Source organism: Marmota flaviventris, chromosome 14 (genome assembly GCF_047511675.1).
Source record: "Marmota flaviventris isolate mMarFla1 chromosome 14, mMarFla1.hap1, whole genome shotgun sequence".
In the NCBI taxonomy this organism is placed as follows: Eukaryota; Metazoa; Chordata; class Mammalia; order Rodentia; family Sciuridae; genus Marmota; species Marmota flaviventris.
Genome location: NC_092511.1, coordinates 43,970,678 through 43,986,557, shown reverse-complemented (window position 1 = coordinate 43,986,557; position 15,880 = coordinate 43,970,678). Strand labels below are relative to the sequence as shown.

The 15,880-nt window shown below is 37.1% G+C and overlaps 1 protein-coding gene across 3 annotated transcripts in view; it reads right to left on the bottom strand.

Annotated features, from left to right (window-relative positions):
• Positions 1 to 1,056: 1,056 nt before the first annotated feature.
• Acyp2 (acylphosphatase 2) overlaps positions 1,057 to 15,880 on the bottom strand; it is a 178,057-nt gene continuing 163,233 nt past the window's right edge. For 2 of the 3 annotated variants that reach the window (XM_071601236.1, XM_071601237.1), the window contains exon 5: positions 1,590 to 1,687. In XM_071601236.1, the coding sequence (XP_071457337.1) occupies positions 1,674 to 1,687 (14 nt within the window). In that variant the 3' untranslated portion in view covers positions 1,590 to 1,673. Of the gene's footprint in view, positions 1,688 to 15,880 lie in introns of all 3 variants that reach the window. The other variant, XM_071601235.1, reaches the window with a different exon arrangement.

Sequence of the window (15,880 nt, the reverse complement as noted above, 5' to 3'; positions counted from 1 at the left end):
AATGTTTATCTTTCTTCTCAACACACAACAAAAGTCACTCTTTGAAATAAAACCTTGGAAGAAAAAATGTCTTCAGGAGCATTTGACACCAAAACTTCTGAAGTAAGGGAACACAAAGACTTGTTCACCTTCCTGGAACCTGGAGTGAGCAAGTAGGAGAGCAAAATTCAGATAAATATCTTAATAGAGTCTCCTGCATTATGTTCAACACATATACTAAACAACAGCAATGTTCTCTGTCCCTTTAAGTGTATTTGGAATGTCATTCCCTATGTTGTATTGTCTTATATGTATTTGGTGTCTGTTTTATTATTTTCCATGGAGTTAACTTTTGCAGTGAACAAATCCAGCCCACTGTTCACCTCTTAATTCTTACCTTGCAGCAGGTAGAGGGGAGAGGCCTGAATTTTTTTCTCCATGACATAGAGTATAGTAGTGGACATTTGTTTCATAGATAAAATGATAATTTACAACCTGCACTCCCAAGGGAAATAGAAAAGAGAGAAGGAGGGGGAGATCAATGTGCAGGGCCCAAGGGTTTACTCCCTCATCCCCATTTCAATTACACCAGTTATGCTATTTCTTCTTTTATATATTAAATTCCACACCAATTTTTATTTTCATGAAAGATTCCATTGTTATTAAAAAAAATTGGAAATCATTGAAGATATGCACTACTACATACCTACAACATTTGAATTTTCCTTAGTGTTTTCCATGATAGGTCTTTCTTCTTCAATATTATAATTCTATGATACAGAAATAAACTTCCCTGTTAAAATACTCTGTTGTTAATAATCACTTACATTTGAAGACTCCCCCAAATGATAGCCCAACTTTAGGGGATAATATTGTATGATTTGTTCAGATTTTAGTTCGTTTTCTGATTACTAGGATAACCATTGAGGGTAGTAGATAAGAATCTTGCTACTTACTATGCTGTAATTGTGAGCTCTTACTGGTGCCATCACCAAGGCTGATTCTTCAGGATACAGAAAAATGTAGTTCAAAGAAGACAATAAGTAGTTCCCACTTAAGAACTGAAACATGTTTACGTTTAATCAGAATTTTAAAAATTAATTCTTTATTGATATGATCTTATATTGATTATCACATACATTTATTTTAACCAGTGGTTCTTTTAAAGGCTCCAATAACAGATTGCTCAGCTTCAATAAATTATATTTAGAAGGCATTGGAATTTTCTCAGACACTCAATTCAAGCTTGTCTCATGGAATTTTTAATTTCAGTGAACATTTGCATACATGTTATTTAGCTAGATTTAAGAGTTAACCATCTAAAATTATTTTAAAAATTCCATGAGACAAGCTTGAATTGAGTGTTCATATTAAGTATTTTATAACTAGAATATTATATTTTTGCTTGCTAAAAACATACTTGAGCAAAATTATTTCAGTGTCAGACATTTTTAGTTACCTACAGTTCTACAGCTTTCAGAACAGAAAGTTCCTGTTTTTATATCTGACTCTGGTACTATTGTTCTAGAATATGGACTTAAGAATATATGGTATCTTGTGCAAAGTAAGCATTACAATTTTATTTCTCTTCCATTAGTAGCGAATACTAAAATTAGAGTATTCAAGTTTAGAGATGGCTTTCTCATTAGAAAATTCCGTGCGGTCAATGCGAGAACTAGGACTCCCAATTTTGCTCAGCCAGGACTTCCTACAAAAAAACAAAAACAAAAACAAGAGTAATTAGCATATAAAATATATGTGTATCAATTAAAATGATCCCACATTAGGTATTAATGGGAGTTCACACTTACTAAGTAACTTTTGCATATAATGTAATATATAAATTTGTTTACATTTTGTATATTATTCTAAGAATACCACAGAGCATAATATATAATTAAACATAGATGAAGAAAAGCTAATAATGTATTATCAAGATTAATTCCTGATTATTTCATATTAAAATTATTTTCCCTCTCTTAAAACACTCTAAAGTCACTATTATCTAGCTCTTATACACAAAAAGATCAAAATATTTTTACAAAGAGGTAAAGTAATAAAGCAATTCACCATTACCTAGCATTATATGTATATATACATGTACGTGTACGTATGTGTGTGTCTCTGTGTGTGTATGTGTGTATATATATGTATGCATATGTATGTGTATGTATGTTGAGACAATTACTGAACAAATAAATAATAAATATGATTTTCCAAAATCATTAAAATTAAATTAGATTATTTTTCTTACCTATTCAAATACTGTATTTCCTGTGTATCTTAGTAAAGTGACTGCATTAAAGAACAAGCTAAATCTTCTGAAAACATTTTTTGCTTTTTCAGAGCAATGGATTAATCCTAATTTATTAGTGTATCCATGTGTTTAATTTATGTGTTTGAGTACTCACCTGAGATGTTTTATACATAATTCATACTTATCATATATTGCTAACACCTCAGGCAATACTGTTGTGGATTTTCCAGAATCCTTTTACCTATTAATAATGACTTGGGATGATAGATTTAGTGGGTACTTTGGGTTAATAATATGAGGCTGTTTGTTTTATCAAAGTGATGGCTATTAGGCCAGCTGCTGTTGTAGAAATATCCTGTGAGTTTCCTCCTATCCCCCAAATTATTTCAGACTGTGAAGCCAGTGCTATATCCTTCTATGCAATAATCTCTTATGACCTTGGATTAGAAATATATTCTGAGCCAAAGCTTTCTGATCTGTTGAAAATTACTCTTAATCAGGCTAGAGAAGAATTCGAATGATAAAAATTGTCGTGCTTCTTCAATCCTTTTTTGGCTCTTATTTGTGACTGTTCTAGAGTGAAGTTAATTTTGACTTTTCTTCTCTTTGGAAACCATCAACACAGTAACACATTTCATTCTTTAACTCATTTAGTTGGAAACTTGAAAATGGAAATTTCATTTGTTGAACAATAACATTCAGTTGTTATGAAAAAGAGCTTATGGCTTCAATTTTACTAGTCAAATCTTGAAAGCTTGCAGAAAACAAAAGGCAGAAATAATAAGGAGAGCTAACATTTAATGAGCACTAACTGTTTGCTCAGCACTATGTTAAGTGCTTTATGTGTGTTATTTCTTCTCTCCCACAAAAGTCACAATCTATCGCTCAGGTGAAAGAGGAGGAAAGAAAGAACATAAGAAATAATCGCTTAGGGTGAGCAGTGGTGGAAAGAAGTGGTCAGATTCTGAATGAACTTTGAAGGTATAGTGAGTAGATTTGCTGACAGATTGGATGTGGGTGTGCGAAAGGGAGAGGCGGGAAGGATGACACTAGAGTTTTTGGTTTGAGTAACTAGTTGGATAGAGTTGTCATTTACTGAAGTGGAGAGACTGTGAGAGGAGCAGACTCTGGGAGAAGATCAGAAATTCAGTTTTGGGACATTAAACTTGAGATGTCTATTAAAATCCAAATGAAATATTGAGTCGGCAGTTGGATCTGTGAATCCGGTTAGAGGACATTTAGAATTTGTCAGCAAAGAGATTTGTATTAGAAACCAAGAGAATGACTAGGATCATCAAGAAAATGAATACAGACAGAAAAGAGAAGAGGTCCCATGACCACACTTTGGGTCCTCTAATGTTAAGAAGGCAAGAAACTGAGGAAAAACCAGCACAGGAGGAGGAACATCATTTAGCGAGGTCTGAGAAGAACTGAGGGAGTGCAGTATCCTGGGAGCCAAATGGAGCCCCCAGGGAGCAAAAAGAAATCAATCAGGCCAATGCTGCTGGCAGATAAGTGAGATGAGAACTCAGAATCAACCATTACATTTAGCAAAGTGGAGCTCACTGGTGACCTTGATAAAAGCAGTTTTGGTGGAATGAAAGCCATATTTAAATAGGCTCAAGAGAGAATGAGAGGAGAGGAATTGGAGCCAGCAAATCCAAGACTAGGACTAGTGGGAACTTCAATGACTAATTCATCTGAGCTGGTAACTCAGTGTACTGTTAATGAGAGACTTAACTATCTACCTGTATCTGGTCCTCAACACCAAGAACTTCTTCACTGGCTAACTGTATGGCCAAGGAGGAATCTGTGTTACACATAGGAACCGAATAGTTGTGGCACTGGGAGGTTTAGCTCCATTTACACTGTGGGGAGGATGGCCACTTCGTATCATGGCTCCACACTTACCACCCCTGCTACTAGGGACCACCTTCCTGGACTTGCCTACTCATCTGGGAATATTCTGGTTACGTGTCTCATTCCCTGAGACCTCACTCTTCATGTGCTGCTCTTACAGTCAGCCCTTGACAAGAATGGCTCAGGTCTGGAGATGGAGGAACTAAGTTTATCTAGTAAAAGAAAATAACTAGTTGGGAAAAAAATCCCACAAATGTATGTCTTATTAATGAGAACTGATTGGGAAAGAGAACCACATAAACAATCCATACCAATTAATCAATTCACTCAACATTTATGTATCACTTTATGCAAGGGCTATTCCAGGTACTGAAGGGCATACATGAATATTTAAAGTGGAAGTCCTTCCCTCAATAAGTTTCAGTCTAATATATGGGTTTGGAAAATAAAAATAACTAGAATGTAAGGCAGAATATGTTGTGCAATGTGTTTTATATAAAGGAAGAGAAGAATTAGAGGGTTTGGCATTAGTCAAAGGCATTAAAATACATCTTTGTGATAGCAATGGAATTTGAACTAAGTTCTGAAGAAAATATTAGTGAATTTTGCAAGCCCTAGAACAAGGAATGCCAATTTACGCATGACAGAAACAAAGAGGCATAGGGAAAATATCGATACCATTAACTAATGACAAACAGAATTATTGAATGACCAAAAGAAACCCACAAAGCCAAAATCAGCAGCAAACTGGAAAACGTATTACAATTTTCTTATTATACAAAGAATAATTAAAGATTGATATACACACACATACAAATCAATTTACAAGATGGTCATACAATATAAAATGGGCAAAGAACACTGGCAGATGAGAGGGAAAGAAATATAAATAGCCAATATATATTTGAAAATATTTTCACTCTTTCTCAATTTAAAAAATACATATAAAGCAAAAATGAGACACTATGTGTTGAAATGGTAAAGATTTAAAAGTACGATGGTATCTACCAGAGCCAGGGTATGGGAAAAGAGGCACTTCTCATTGTTGATGGAAATACAAATTTGTGCAGTTTTTTAAAGCACAGCTTGGTACCACCTAACAAATTATTAAATGCCCCTATTACACAGACACACTGGAAAGGACCCTGGGATGCAGACTCTGAGATAGAGATTAGCATAGAGGAAGATAATTAGGGAAGGCTGTAGAGTTTAACAATTTGTAAGAGGTAAGGAAAGGAGACAGGATTGGGCTGAGGGAGTCACCAGGCAGTGATACAGTCTCAATGAAGACCTTGGTCAATTTGTGAGAAGCTCTGAAGCTGGGAAGACCCTTTAGAATTGTCCCAAATAAAGGTACAAGGGCTGGATCTTTATCTCCTAAATGAACCCCTCATTAGAGAAGTGCTGCCCAGAGAAGGAGGTGTGACCTCCAGTAAGGTGACTGTCTTCTGTTGCAGCAATTCCTGGAGAGGGCTGATGGCTGAGGGCATCTGGGTGAATGAGTCTTTCAGTCCTGAAGGGGAATCTGAGTGGCCCATGGTATTCACTACACATACTCTCATATGTGGGCAAAGGGAATGAATTAAGCATGCAACACAAGGGAGTGACAATTGGTGGGACAAGGTCCAGGACAAGTTGGATGAAACAGGATCAAGAGATAGTTACACGGGCTGGGGATGTGGCTCAAGCGGTAGTGTGATCGCCTGGCATGCATGCAGCCCGGGTTTGATCCTCAGCACCACATACAAACAAAGATGTTGTGTCCGCCGAGAACTAAAAAATAAATATTAAAATTCTCTATCTCTCTCTCTCTCTCTCTCAAAAAAAAGAGAGAGATAGTTACACTCATTATATTTAGACAACAAAGAGGAAAAATCTCCTCTATCTAGAAGAGAAGACAATGGGTAGAAAAAATTGAAGGGCAATTTGTATATGAACAAACATCCATATGAGATAGCATTCATTTTCTCAGTAATGTAGGAGGCAAGGTAATTTACTGAGAATAAGGGAGGTGGAGGTAGAGTTCAGGGATTAAATAAGTGAAAAAGATGTAATAATTGCTATGGGAGTAAACAAATGTTAACTGAAAGGAAAGCAACACTAAAGAGCAATGAGAGCCCTTTTATGTTAGACTTGTGTCTCCTTAGACCTCAATTCTGCAAGGCTGGTCAAAACCAGGGGAGCCAGGGGCCAATGCCTGGGCCAAAGGTTTCTCAATAGGGACAATCCCTCTGAGAGTAGATTTAACAATTCAGTTAGATGTTTCCTGGACTGAATGATGGAATATGAGACTCTCCCACCATCAATCTTCAATGGACCTTTATCTTGGCTTTCTTCTGAGTTGTGGTTCTAGGCTTACAAGGGTGAGCTGAATAACCCATTTCACTGGGAAGCCTCTGAGTTTGGTATCTTAACATTTTTTCTTTGACTGGTCAGATTCTTCAGGGAATTCACATCGGATTTCCTGCCTGAAGATAAAAATCTGGCAATGTATTTTCTGGGAATCTGGGAATGTTAAGGCCTGCTATAGTTTGGATCTTAATTGTCCCCAAAGGTCTATGCATTTAAAGCTTGGCCCCGGGGTGGCACTATGGGAGGAAGTAGAACTTTTAGGAGGCGGGGCCTATTGTGATGTCCTTAGGTCATTTAGAGTGTGCCCTTGAAGGTATTGTGAGACTCCTGTCTCTTCCTCTCTTGCTTCCTAATCATGAAGTGAATGATCTAACACATACTCCTACCATGATGTGGTGCCTCCCAACAGGCCCAAAATAACTGGGCGAATCAATCAAAGAGTAAAACATCCAAAACCATGAAGTTTATAAATTCTCTTTATAAATTGATTAACTCAGATATTTCATTACAATGCCAGAAAGCTGGCTAATATAATATCTCAATATTCAGTGACTCCTTTTCACTGAATTCCTATTTTCAGCAGAATATCTTTCTCAGATATGCCCATAAAAACCACTCTGGATAATGAAACTCTGACTTCTGCCTGGGTTGCTTTGCTGCTATTAAATAGATTTGGAATCAGCCCCAACTTTGTGCCCAGTGGCCTGAGCCTTAGAGGGTTTCCACTATGTTACCTGGGCTATTTCTTAGCTTTCCTCACTACAGGCTTACAACTCTGGTCTGCACTACCTCCTGCTCAACTGCTTTCTAGTTCCCAGAGTTTTGTTGCTGTAGCTTTCTTTCCCATTCTTTGTCCTTGTTAACTGTTCAAGCCTCTTAAAAATATTTTTTATTGGTAAGTAGAGTTTTCAGGGAAGCAGAGGTAAATGCACATGTTCAAAATATTACATCTTGATTTTATCATTATATCTTTAGTCCATCTGGAATTATGTGATTGCTTTGTATAAAAAAGATGCCTTAATTCTGAATGGTGAGATGTTTTACCTAGCATCTTCACTTAATAACTTATATTTTCCTACAGATTTCAAATGCAGCTCTTCTCATATTCTAAATTTGTGTATATGTCTCGACCTTTTTCTAGACCTTCTACTTGGCTCCATTGATCTTTGGTTGATCTTTGAGCCAGTACAAAGCTATTTAATTATTAGGGCTTTAAAATATATCTTAAATTTCCATCAGTTCCTACATTTCTACCTCATTATTCTTCAGTTTTTAAAAGTCCTGTTTATCTCATATAGTCTACTAAATCTTAGCACAATTTTATCCAATTCCTTCACGTCCTCTTTTAAATCTAAAAGTAATTCAGAGAGAACTGACATACTAATAACATTTAATCTTGTCATCAACAACAAAAATTTTCTCTATTTTTTTCACATCATTAAGTTCATTTCTAAAATTTTGTGGTCTTTCTTAATTCAGGTCCTATACATTTCTTGACAAAATTTCACTCAGTTATGTTCTCTTTTTCTTGCTATTTTGAACAAGACTTTTCTTAGTCATTATGCTTTTAAACTACTATACAAGTAATGTAATTATATTGTTATAATCAATTGTCTCACTGAACTTCATCAGTAGTACAATAGTTTTCTTGGGGGTTCTTATAGTTCACCTAGGAAACATTCCCATGTATTTTTCCTGAATTAATTCTGTTAGTCACTTTTATCACATCAACTGAATAATTTCAAATTGCTCCTTTATGTTACTAGGCTGTTTAGCCATGTTTTCTAACTTACCTGTATGGCAGGGAATTGCTACAATAACTCCGCAGAGAGAAGGAACATGGAGAGGGCTCACCAGCCATAAGGCAAGCACAAGCATGATGTGCTGCTCTGGCTCCTGCATATTTGACCTATTAGTTTAGTAGAGCTGATAAATATTGAATGGATGGTTGGATGGATGGATTAATTATAGGTGCTTAAAAGAGGCTGAAGTCTCACATTTCTGCTATTAATCTGAATCTGTTTGTGATCATATATCTTGCAGGTATTTCTATTTAAGACACATAATCCACTGATCAACTCTTTTTTTTTTTAAAGAAGGTTTAGCTAGTAAAAGCCAAAGAATAAAAATTTAAATTAGAAAAGTCTGTTGACAGAAGTCGTGTTACTTGATAGCCATGTATCTCTCCCTTTACTGAAATAGATCTTAAAGGTCTTACATAGACATTTTAAAAATGAAACTAAATTTTGCAAAGTCTATTTTATTACTTTACCCAAATCATGTTGTCTTTTAACAATTATAAAGTAACAATATAAGAAAGTATTTCATTATGGATGCATTTCTTATAGGTCTAATGAGGATTATACACAGTTGTAAAAAGAATTTTGTATGGAATGGGCAAGGACAATAATCTTGCACATTTTATTTTTAAGTATCCTTTGGGCTATCTTTGCATTACAAATTAAAAAAAAAACAATGCTTGCTGATTAATGTTAAATGCCTAAGGAGAAATCAATTTATTTAATAAATTAACTATGCTTTTTTTTTTGTACCTATTTAAGCAGTCACCAACTATTGGTCTCCTCAGGGTTTCTACAAATTCTAATTCTTTGGGGCAGATGGGACATATTTAGCCATCAAATACAGTAAAGTGCCACACATGTATGATCTTGGCAGGCAGCAGAGAGGCCAGCTGTGGCCTTCTATAATGCACTTAGGTCACTGCCCTCCCAGGGCCCCTTCTTGACTGCCTCTATGTTAAAAGGCCTCACCTCCACATTGTTGTAGCATCATGGCCATTATCACATTCTGTAAATTGCTGTTTATGTAATTGCTTCTGTGTTCATTATGCACCTCCCCCACATTAGGATGCAAATTCTAGGAAGGCAGGACCAGAGTCTTTTACTTCCATCAGGGGAAGAGCACTTGCCTAGCATGTGAGAGCCTTGGATTTGATGCCAGCATCCCCTCCACTCCCACCCCACCCCCCAGAAAAACCCTCACTATTAGATCCCTAATATCTAACACAATGCCTAGTGAGAGGGGCTAGTCAACAAATACGTGCTGAATGAATGATCCTCTGTCACCTGTGTGACTTCTTCAGGTCTACAGTTTCCATGCACGGTGGAAGGGCATTTCTAGGGCCTCACATCATCCACATACGAAAAGGAATCTTGAGCATGGCTGTTTATCTTTTTTTTCTCACTAAATTACTCAATTAATTATTGGAATTAAGAGAAAAATCATGTGAATATCTCAGTACATACAGAGAGTTCAATATCTTCTTCTTCTTCTTTTTTTTTTTTTTTGAGTACTAGGATTGAATCCAGTGGTGCTCTACCATTGAGCTACATCCTCAACCCTCATGTTTTTCATTTTTTATTTTGATAGAGAGTTTTGCTAAAATGCCAAGGCTGGTCTTGAACTTGCAATCCTCCTGCCTCAGCTGGGATTACTGACAGGCACCACCATGCCTGGCTTGTTTTTTGTTTTTTTTTTCCTTGCTAGATTTCTTTCTTTCTTTTTTTTAATTTATCAGTGCTATTTTTTTCCCACATCTTCATACATGTATTTTGTAGAATGATGAGGGTCTCCTTTCACCTTCCATGCTATTCTCCTTCTTCCTCCCTTTTCCTTCCACTCTTATTCCCTATCTAGAGGTAATCTTCCTCCCTTGCTCTCCCTCCCAACCCCATTTTGAGTCACCCCCCCCCCCTTATATCAGAGAAGACATTTAGCATTTGTTTTATTGGGATTGGCTAACTTCACTTAGCATAATCTTCTCTAATGCCATCCATTTTCCTGCAAATGCCATGATCTTACTCTTTTTTATTGCTGAGTAATATTCCATTGTGTATAAATGCCACATTTTTTTCTTTTTTTTTTTTTTAATTTTTTATTGTGGGTTGTTCAAAACATTACAAATTTCTTGACATATCATATTCCACACTTTGATTCAAGTGGGTTATGAACTCCCACCTTCAGCCCATACACAGATTGCAGAATCACATCAGTTACACATCCATTGATTTACAAATTGCCATACTAGTGTCTGTTGTGCTCCACTGCCTTTCCCATCCTCCCCCCTCCCCCCTCCCCACCTCTCCCCTCCCCTCCCCTCCTCTCTCTCTACCTCCTCCACTGTATAACCCTGAGGGTCTCCTTCCATTACCATGCAATTTTCCTTCTCTCTCCCTTTCCCTCCAACCTTTCATCCCTGTTAAATGTTAATCTTCTTCTCCTGTTCTTCGTCCCTACACTGTTCTTAGTTACTCTCCTTATATCAAAGAAGACATTTGGCATTTGTTTTTTAGGGATTGGCTAGCTTCACTTAGCATAATCTGCTCTAATGCCATCCATTTCCCTGTAAATTCTATGATTTTGTCATTTTTTAATGCAGAGTAATACTCCATTGTGTATAAATGCCACATTTTTTTTATCCATTCGTCTATTGAAGGGCATCTAGGTTGGTTCCACAGTCTTGCTATTGTGAACTGTGCTGCTATGAACATCGATGTAGCAGTGTCCCTGTAGCATGCTCTTTTTAGGTCTTTAGGGAATAGACCAAGAAGGGGAATAGCTGGGTCAAATGGTGGCTCCATTCCCAGCTTTCCAAGAAATCTCCATACTGCTTTCCAAATTGGCTGCACCAATCTGCAGTCCCACCAGCAATGTACAAGTGTACCCTTTTCCCCACATCCTCGCCAGCACTTGTTGTTGTTTGACTTCCTAATGGCTGCCAATCTTACTGGAGTGAGATGGTATCTTAGGGTGGTTTTGATTTGCATTTCTCTGACAGCTAGAGATGTTGAGCATTTTTTCATGTACTTGTTGATTGACTGTATGTCCTCCTCTGAGAAGTGTCTGTTCAGGTCCTTGGCCCATTTGTTGATTGGGTTGTTTGTTTTCTTATTGTCTAATTTTTTGAGTTCTTTGTATACTCTGGATATTAGGGCTCTATCTGAAGTGTGAGGAGTAAAGATTTGTTCCCAGGGTGTAGGCTCCCTATTTACCTCTCTTATTGTTTCTTTTGCTGAGAAAAAACTTTTTAGTTTGAGTAAGTCCCATTTGTTGATATTAGTTATTAACTTTTGTGCTATGGGTGTCCTATTGAGGAATTTGGAGCCCGACCCCACCGACTGTAGATCGTAGCCAACTTTTTCTTCTATCAGACGGCGCGTCTCTGATTTGATATCAAGCTCCTTGATCCATTTTGAATTCACTTTTGTGCATGGCGAGAGAAAGGGATTCAGTTTCATTTTGTTGCATATGGATTTCCAGTTTTCCCAGCACCATTTGTTGAAGATGCTATCCTTCCTCCATTGCATGCTTTTAGCCCCTTTATCAAATATAAGATAGTTGTAGTTTTGTGGATTGGTTTCTGTGTCCTCTATTCTGTACCATTGGTCCACCCGCCTATTTTGGTACCAGTACCATGCTGTTTTTGTTACTATTGCTCTGTAGTATAGTTTGAAGTCTGGTATCGCTATACCACCTGATTCACACTTCCTGCTTAGCATTGTTTTTGCTATTCTGGGTCTTTTATTTTTCCATATGAATTTCATGATTGCTTTCTCTATTTCTACAAGAAATGCCGTTGGGATTTTGATTGGCATTGCATTAAACCTATAGAGAACTTTTGGTAATATCGCCATTTTGATGATGTTAGTTCTGCCTATCCATGAACAGGGTATATTTTTCCATCTTCTAAGATCTTCTTCTATTTCTCTCTTTAGGGTTCTGTAGTTTTCATTGTATAAGTCTTTCACCTCTTTTGTTAGATTGATTCCCAAGTATTTTATTTTTTTTGAAGATATTTTGAATGGAGTGGTTGTCCTCATTTCCATTTCAGAGGATTTGTCGCTGATATACAGGAATGCCTTTGATTTATGCGTGTTGATTTTATATCCTGCCACTTTGCTGAATTCATTTATTAGCTCTAATAGTTTCTTTGTAGAGCCTTTTGGGTCTGCTAGGTATAGAATCATATCATCTGCAAATAGTGATAATTTAAGTTCTTCTTTTCCTATTTTGATGCCTTTAATTTCTTTCGTCTGTCTAATTGCTCTGGCCAGTGTTTCGAGAACTATGTTGAACAGAAGTGGAGAGAGAGGGCATCCCTGTCTAGTTCCAGATTTTAGAGGGAATGCCTTCAGTTTTTCTCCATTCAGAATGATGCTAGCCTGAGGCTTAGCATAGATTGCTTTTACAATATTGAGGTATGTTCCTGTTATCCCTAGTTTTTCTAGAGTTTTGAACATAAAGGGATGCTGTACTTTGTCAAATGCTTTTTCTGCATCTATCGAGATGATCATATGGTTCTTATTTTTAAGTCTATTGATGTGGTGAATAACATTTATTGATTTCCGTATATTGAACCAGCCTTGCATCCCAGGGATGAATCCTACTTGATCATGGTGTACAATTTTTTTGATATGTTTTTGTATCCGATTCGCCAGAATTTTATTGAGGATTTTTGCATCTAGGTTCATTAGAGATATTGGTCTGTAGTTTTCTTTCTTTGAAGTGTCTTTGTCTGGTTTAGGTATCAGGGTGATGTTGGCCTCATAGAATGAATTTGGAAGTTCTCCCTCCTTTTCTATTTCCTGAAGTAGCTTGAAAAGTATTGGTATTAGTTCTTCTTTAAAGGTTTTGTAAAATTCTGCTGTATACCCATCTGGACCTGGGCTTTTCTTAGTTGGTAGTCTTTTTATGGTTTCTTCTATTTCCTCAATTGATATTGGTCTGTTTAGGTTTTCTATATCCTCCTGACTCAATCTGGGCAGATCATATGACTTAAGAAATTTATCTATGCCTTCACTATCTTCTAATTTGTTGGAGTATAAGGATTCAAAATAGTTTTTGATTATCTTCTGTATTTCTGAAGTGTCTGTTGTGATATTGCCTTTTTCATCCCGTATGCTAGTAATTTGAGTTCTCTCTCTTCTTCTCTTCGCTAGCATCGCTAAGGGTCTGTCGATTTTGTTTATTTTTTCAAAGAACCAACTTTTAGTTTTGTCAATTTTTTCAATTGTTTCTTTTGTTTCGATTTCATTAATTTCAGCTCTGATTTTAATTATTTCTTGCCTTCTACTTCTTTTGCTGTTGTTTTGCTCTTCTTTTTCAAGGATTTTGAGATGAAGTATGAGATCATTTATTTGTTGGTTTTTTCTTTTTTTAAGGAATGAACTCCAAGCAATGAATTTTCCTCTTAGAACTGCTTTCAATGTGTCCCATAGATTCCGATATGTTGTGTCTGTGTTTTCATTCATCTCTAAGAATTTTTTAATTTCCTTCTTGATGTCTTCTATAACCCATTGATCATTCAGTAACCTATTGTTCATTCTCCAAGTGATGTATGCTTTTTCCTTCCTTCTTTTATTGTTGATTTTCAGTTTCATTCCATTATGATCAGATAAGATGCATGGTATTATCTCTACCCCTTTATATTGTCTAAGAGTTGCCCTGTGACATAATATATGATCTATTTTTGAGAAGGATCCATGTGCTGCTGAGAAGAAAGTGTAACTGCTTGATGTTGGGTGGTATGTTCTATATATGTCAATTAGGTCTAGGTTATTAATAGTGTTATTGAGTTCTATAGTTTCCTTATTCAACTTTTGTTTGGAAGATCTGTCCAGTGGCGAGAGAGGTGTGTTGAAGTCTCCCATGATTATGGTATGGTGGTCTATTAGACTCTTGAACTTGAGAAGAGTTTGTTTGACGAACATAGCTGCACCATTGTTTGGGGCATAAATATTTATGATTGTTATGTCTTGTTGGTGTATGGTTCCCTTAAGCAGTATGTAGTGTCCCTCTTTATCTCTTTTGATTAACTTTGGCTTGAAATCTATTTTATTTGATATGAGTATGGACACTCCTGCTTGTTTCCGAAGTCCATATGAGTGATATGATTTTTCCCAACCTTTCACCTTCAGCCTATGTATGTCTTTTCCTATCAAATGCGTCTCCTGTAGGCAGCATATTGTTGGGTCTTGTTTCGTGATCCATTCTACTAGCCTGTGTCTCTTAATGGGTGAGTTTAAGCCATTAACATTTAGGGTTATTATTGAGATATGGGTTGTTCTTCCAGCCATATTTGTTTATTTCTGTTACTAAACATGGTTTGTTTTCCTCTTTGATTATCCCCCCCCCCTTTACTGTCCTACCTCCCACTGTTGGTTTTCATTGTTATTTTCCATTTCCTCTTCCTGTAATGCTTTGGCGAGGATGTTTTGAAGACATGGTTTTCTAGCTGCGAATTCTTTAAACTTTTGTTTATCGTGGAAGGTTTTAATTTCATCCTCCATCCTGAAGCTTAATTTCGCTGGATACACAATTCTTGGTTGGAACCCATTTTCTTTCAGTGTTTGAAATATGTTATTCCAGGATCTTCTAGCTTTCAGAGTCTGTGTTGAAAGATCAGCTGTTATCCTGATTGGCTTACCCCTAAATGTAATCTGCTTCCTTTCTCTTGTAGCTTTTAAAATTCTCTCCTTATTCTGTATGTTGGGCATCTTCATTATAATGTGTCTAGGTGTGGATCTCTTATGATTTTGCACATTCGGTGTCCTGTAGGCTTCTAGGATTTGGGATTCTGTCTCATTCTTCAAGTCTGGGAAGTTTTCTTGTATTATTTCATTGAATAGACTTCTCATTCCTTTGGTTTGGAGCTCTGTACCTTCCTGTATCCCAATGACTCTTAAGTTTGGTCTCTTAATGTTATCCCATATTTCTTGGATGTTCTGCTCATGGTTTCTTAACAGTCTTGCTGAGCTGTCTATGTTCTTTTCCAGTTGAAATACTTTGTCTTCATTGTCTGATGTTCTATCTTCTAAGTGTTCTACTCTGCTGGTAGTATTCTCCATTGAGTTTTTAAGTTGGTTTATTGCTTCCTGCATTTCTAGGATTTCTGTTTGTTTGTTTTTTATAACCTCTATCTCCCTGTATAGTTGATCCTTTGCTTCCTGGATTTGTTTGCGTAATTCGTTGTCGAAGTGATCTTTCATTGTCTGATTTTGCTGTTTAATGTCTTCCTTGATACTCCAGATCATCTGAAGCATGTATATCCTGAATTCTTTATCTGACATTCCATCTGCTGCAGCTGTTACCTCTTCTAAAGTTGCGTTGACCTGCATTGCTTGTGGTCCTTTCTTTCCTTGTCTTTTCATACTGCTTGTGTATCTTTCCTGCAGGTGCGGGCGGCGGCTCTGCTCTCTCCTTATTCCAATTGGGGTGTCGTGGCTACCACGCCGGCAGGTCACTGGGCCTGTTCTGGGAGCTGGCGGCGGCTCTGTTCTGCCCCTACTCCAATTGGGGTGACGAGTGTACCACGCCGGCAGGCCACCGGGCCTGATCCGCCGGTCGGTTGCAGGTTTGCCTACCCTGCAGGCGCGGGCGGCGGCTCTACTCTGCCCCTACTGCAAATGGGGT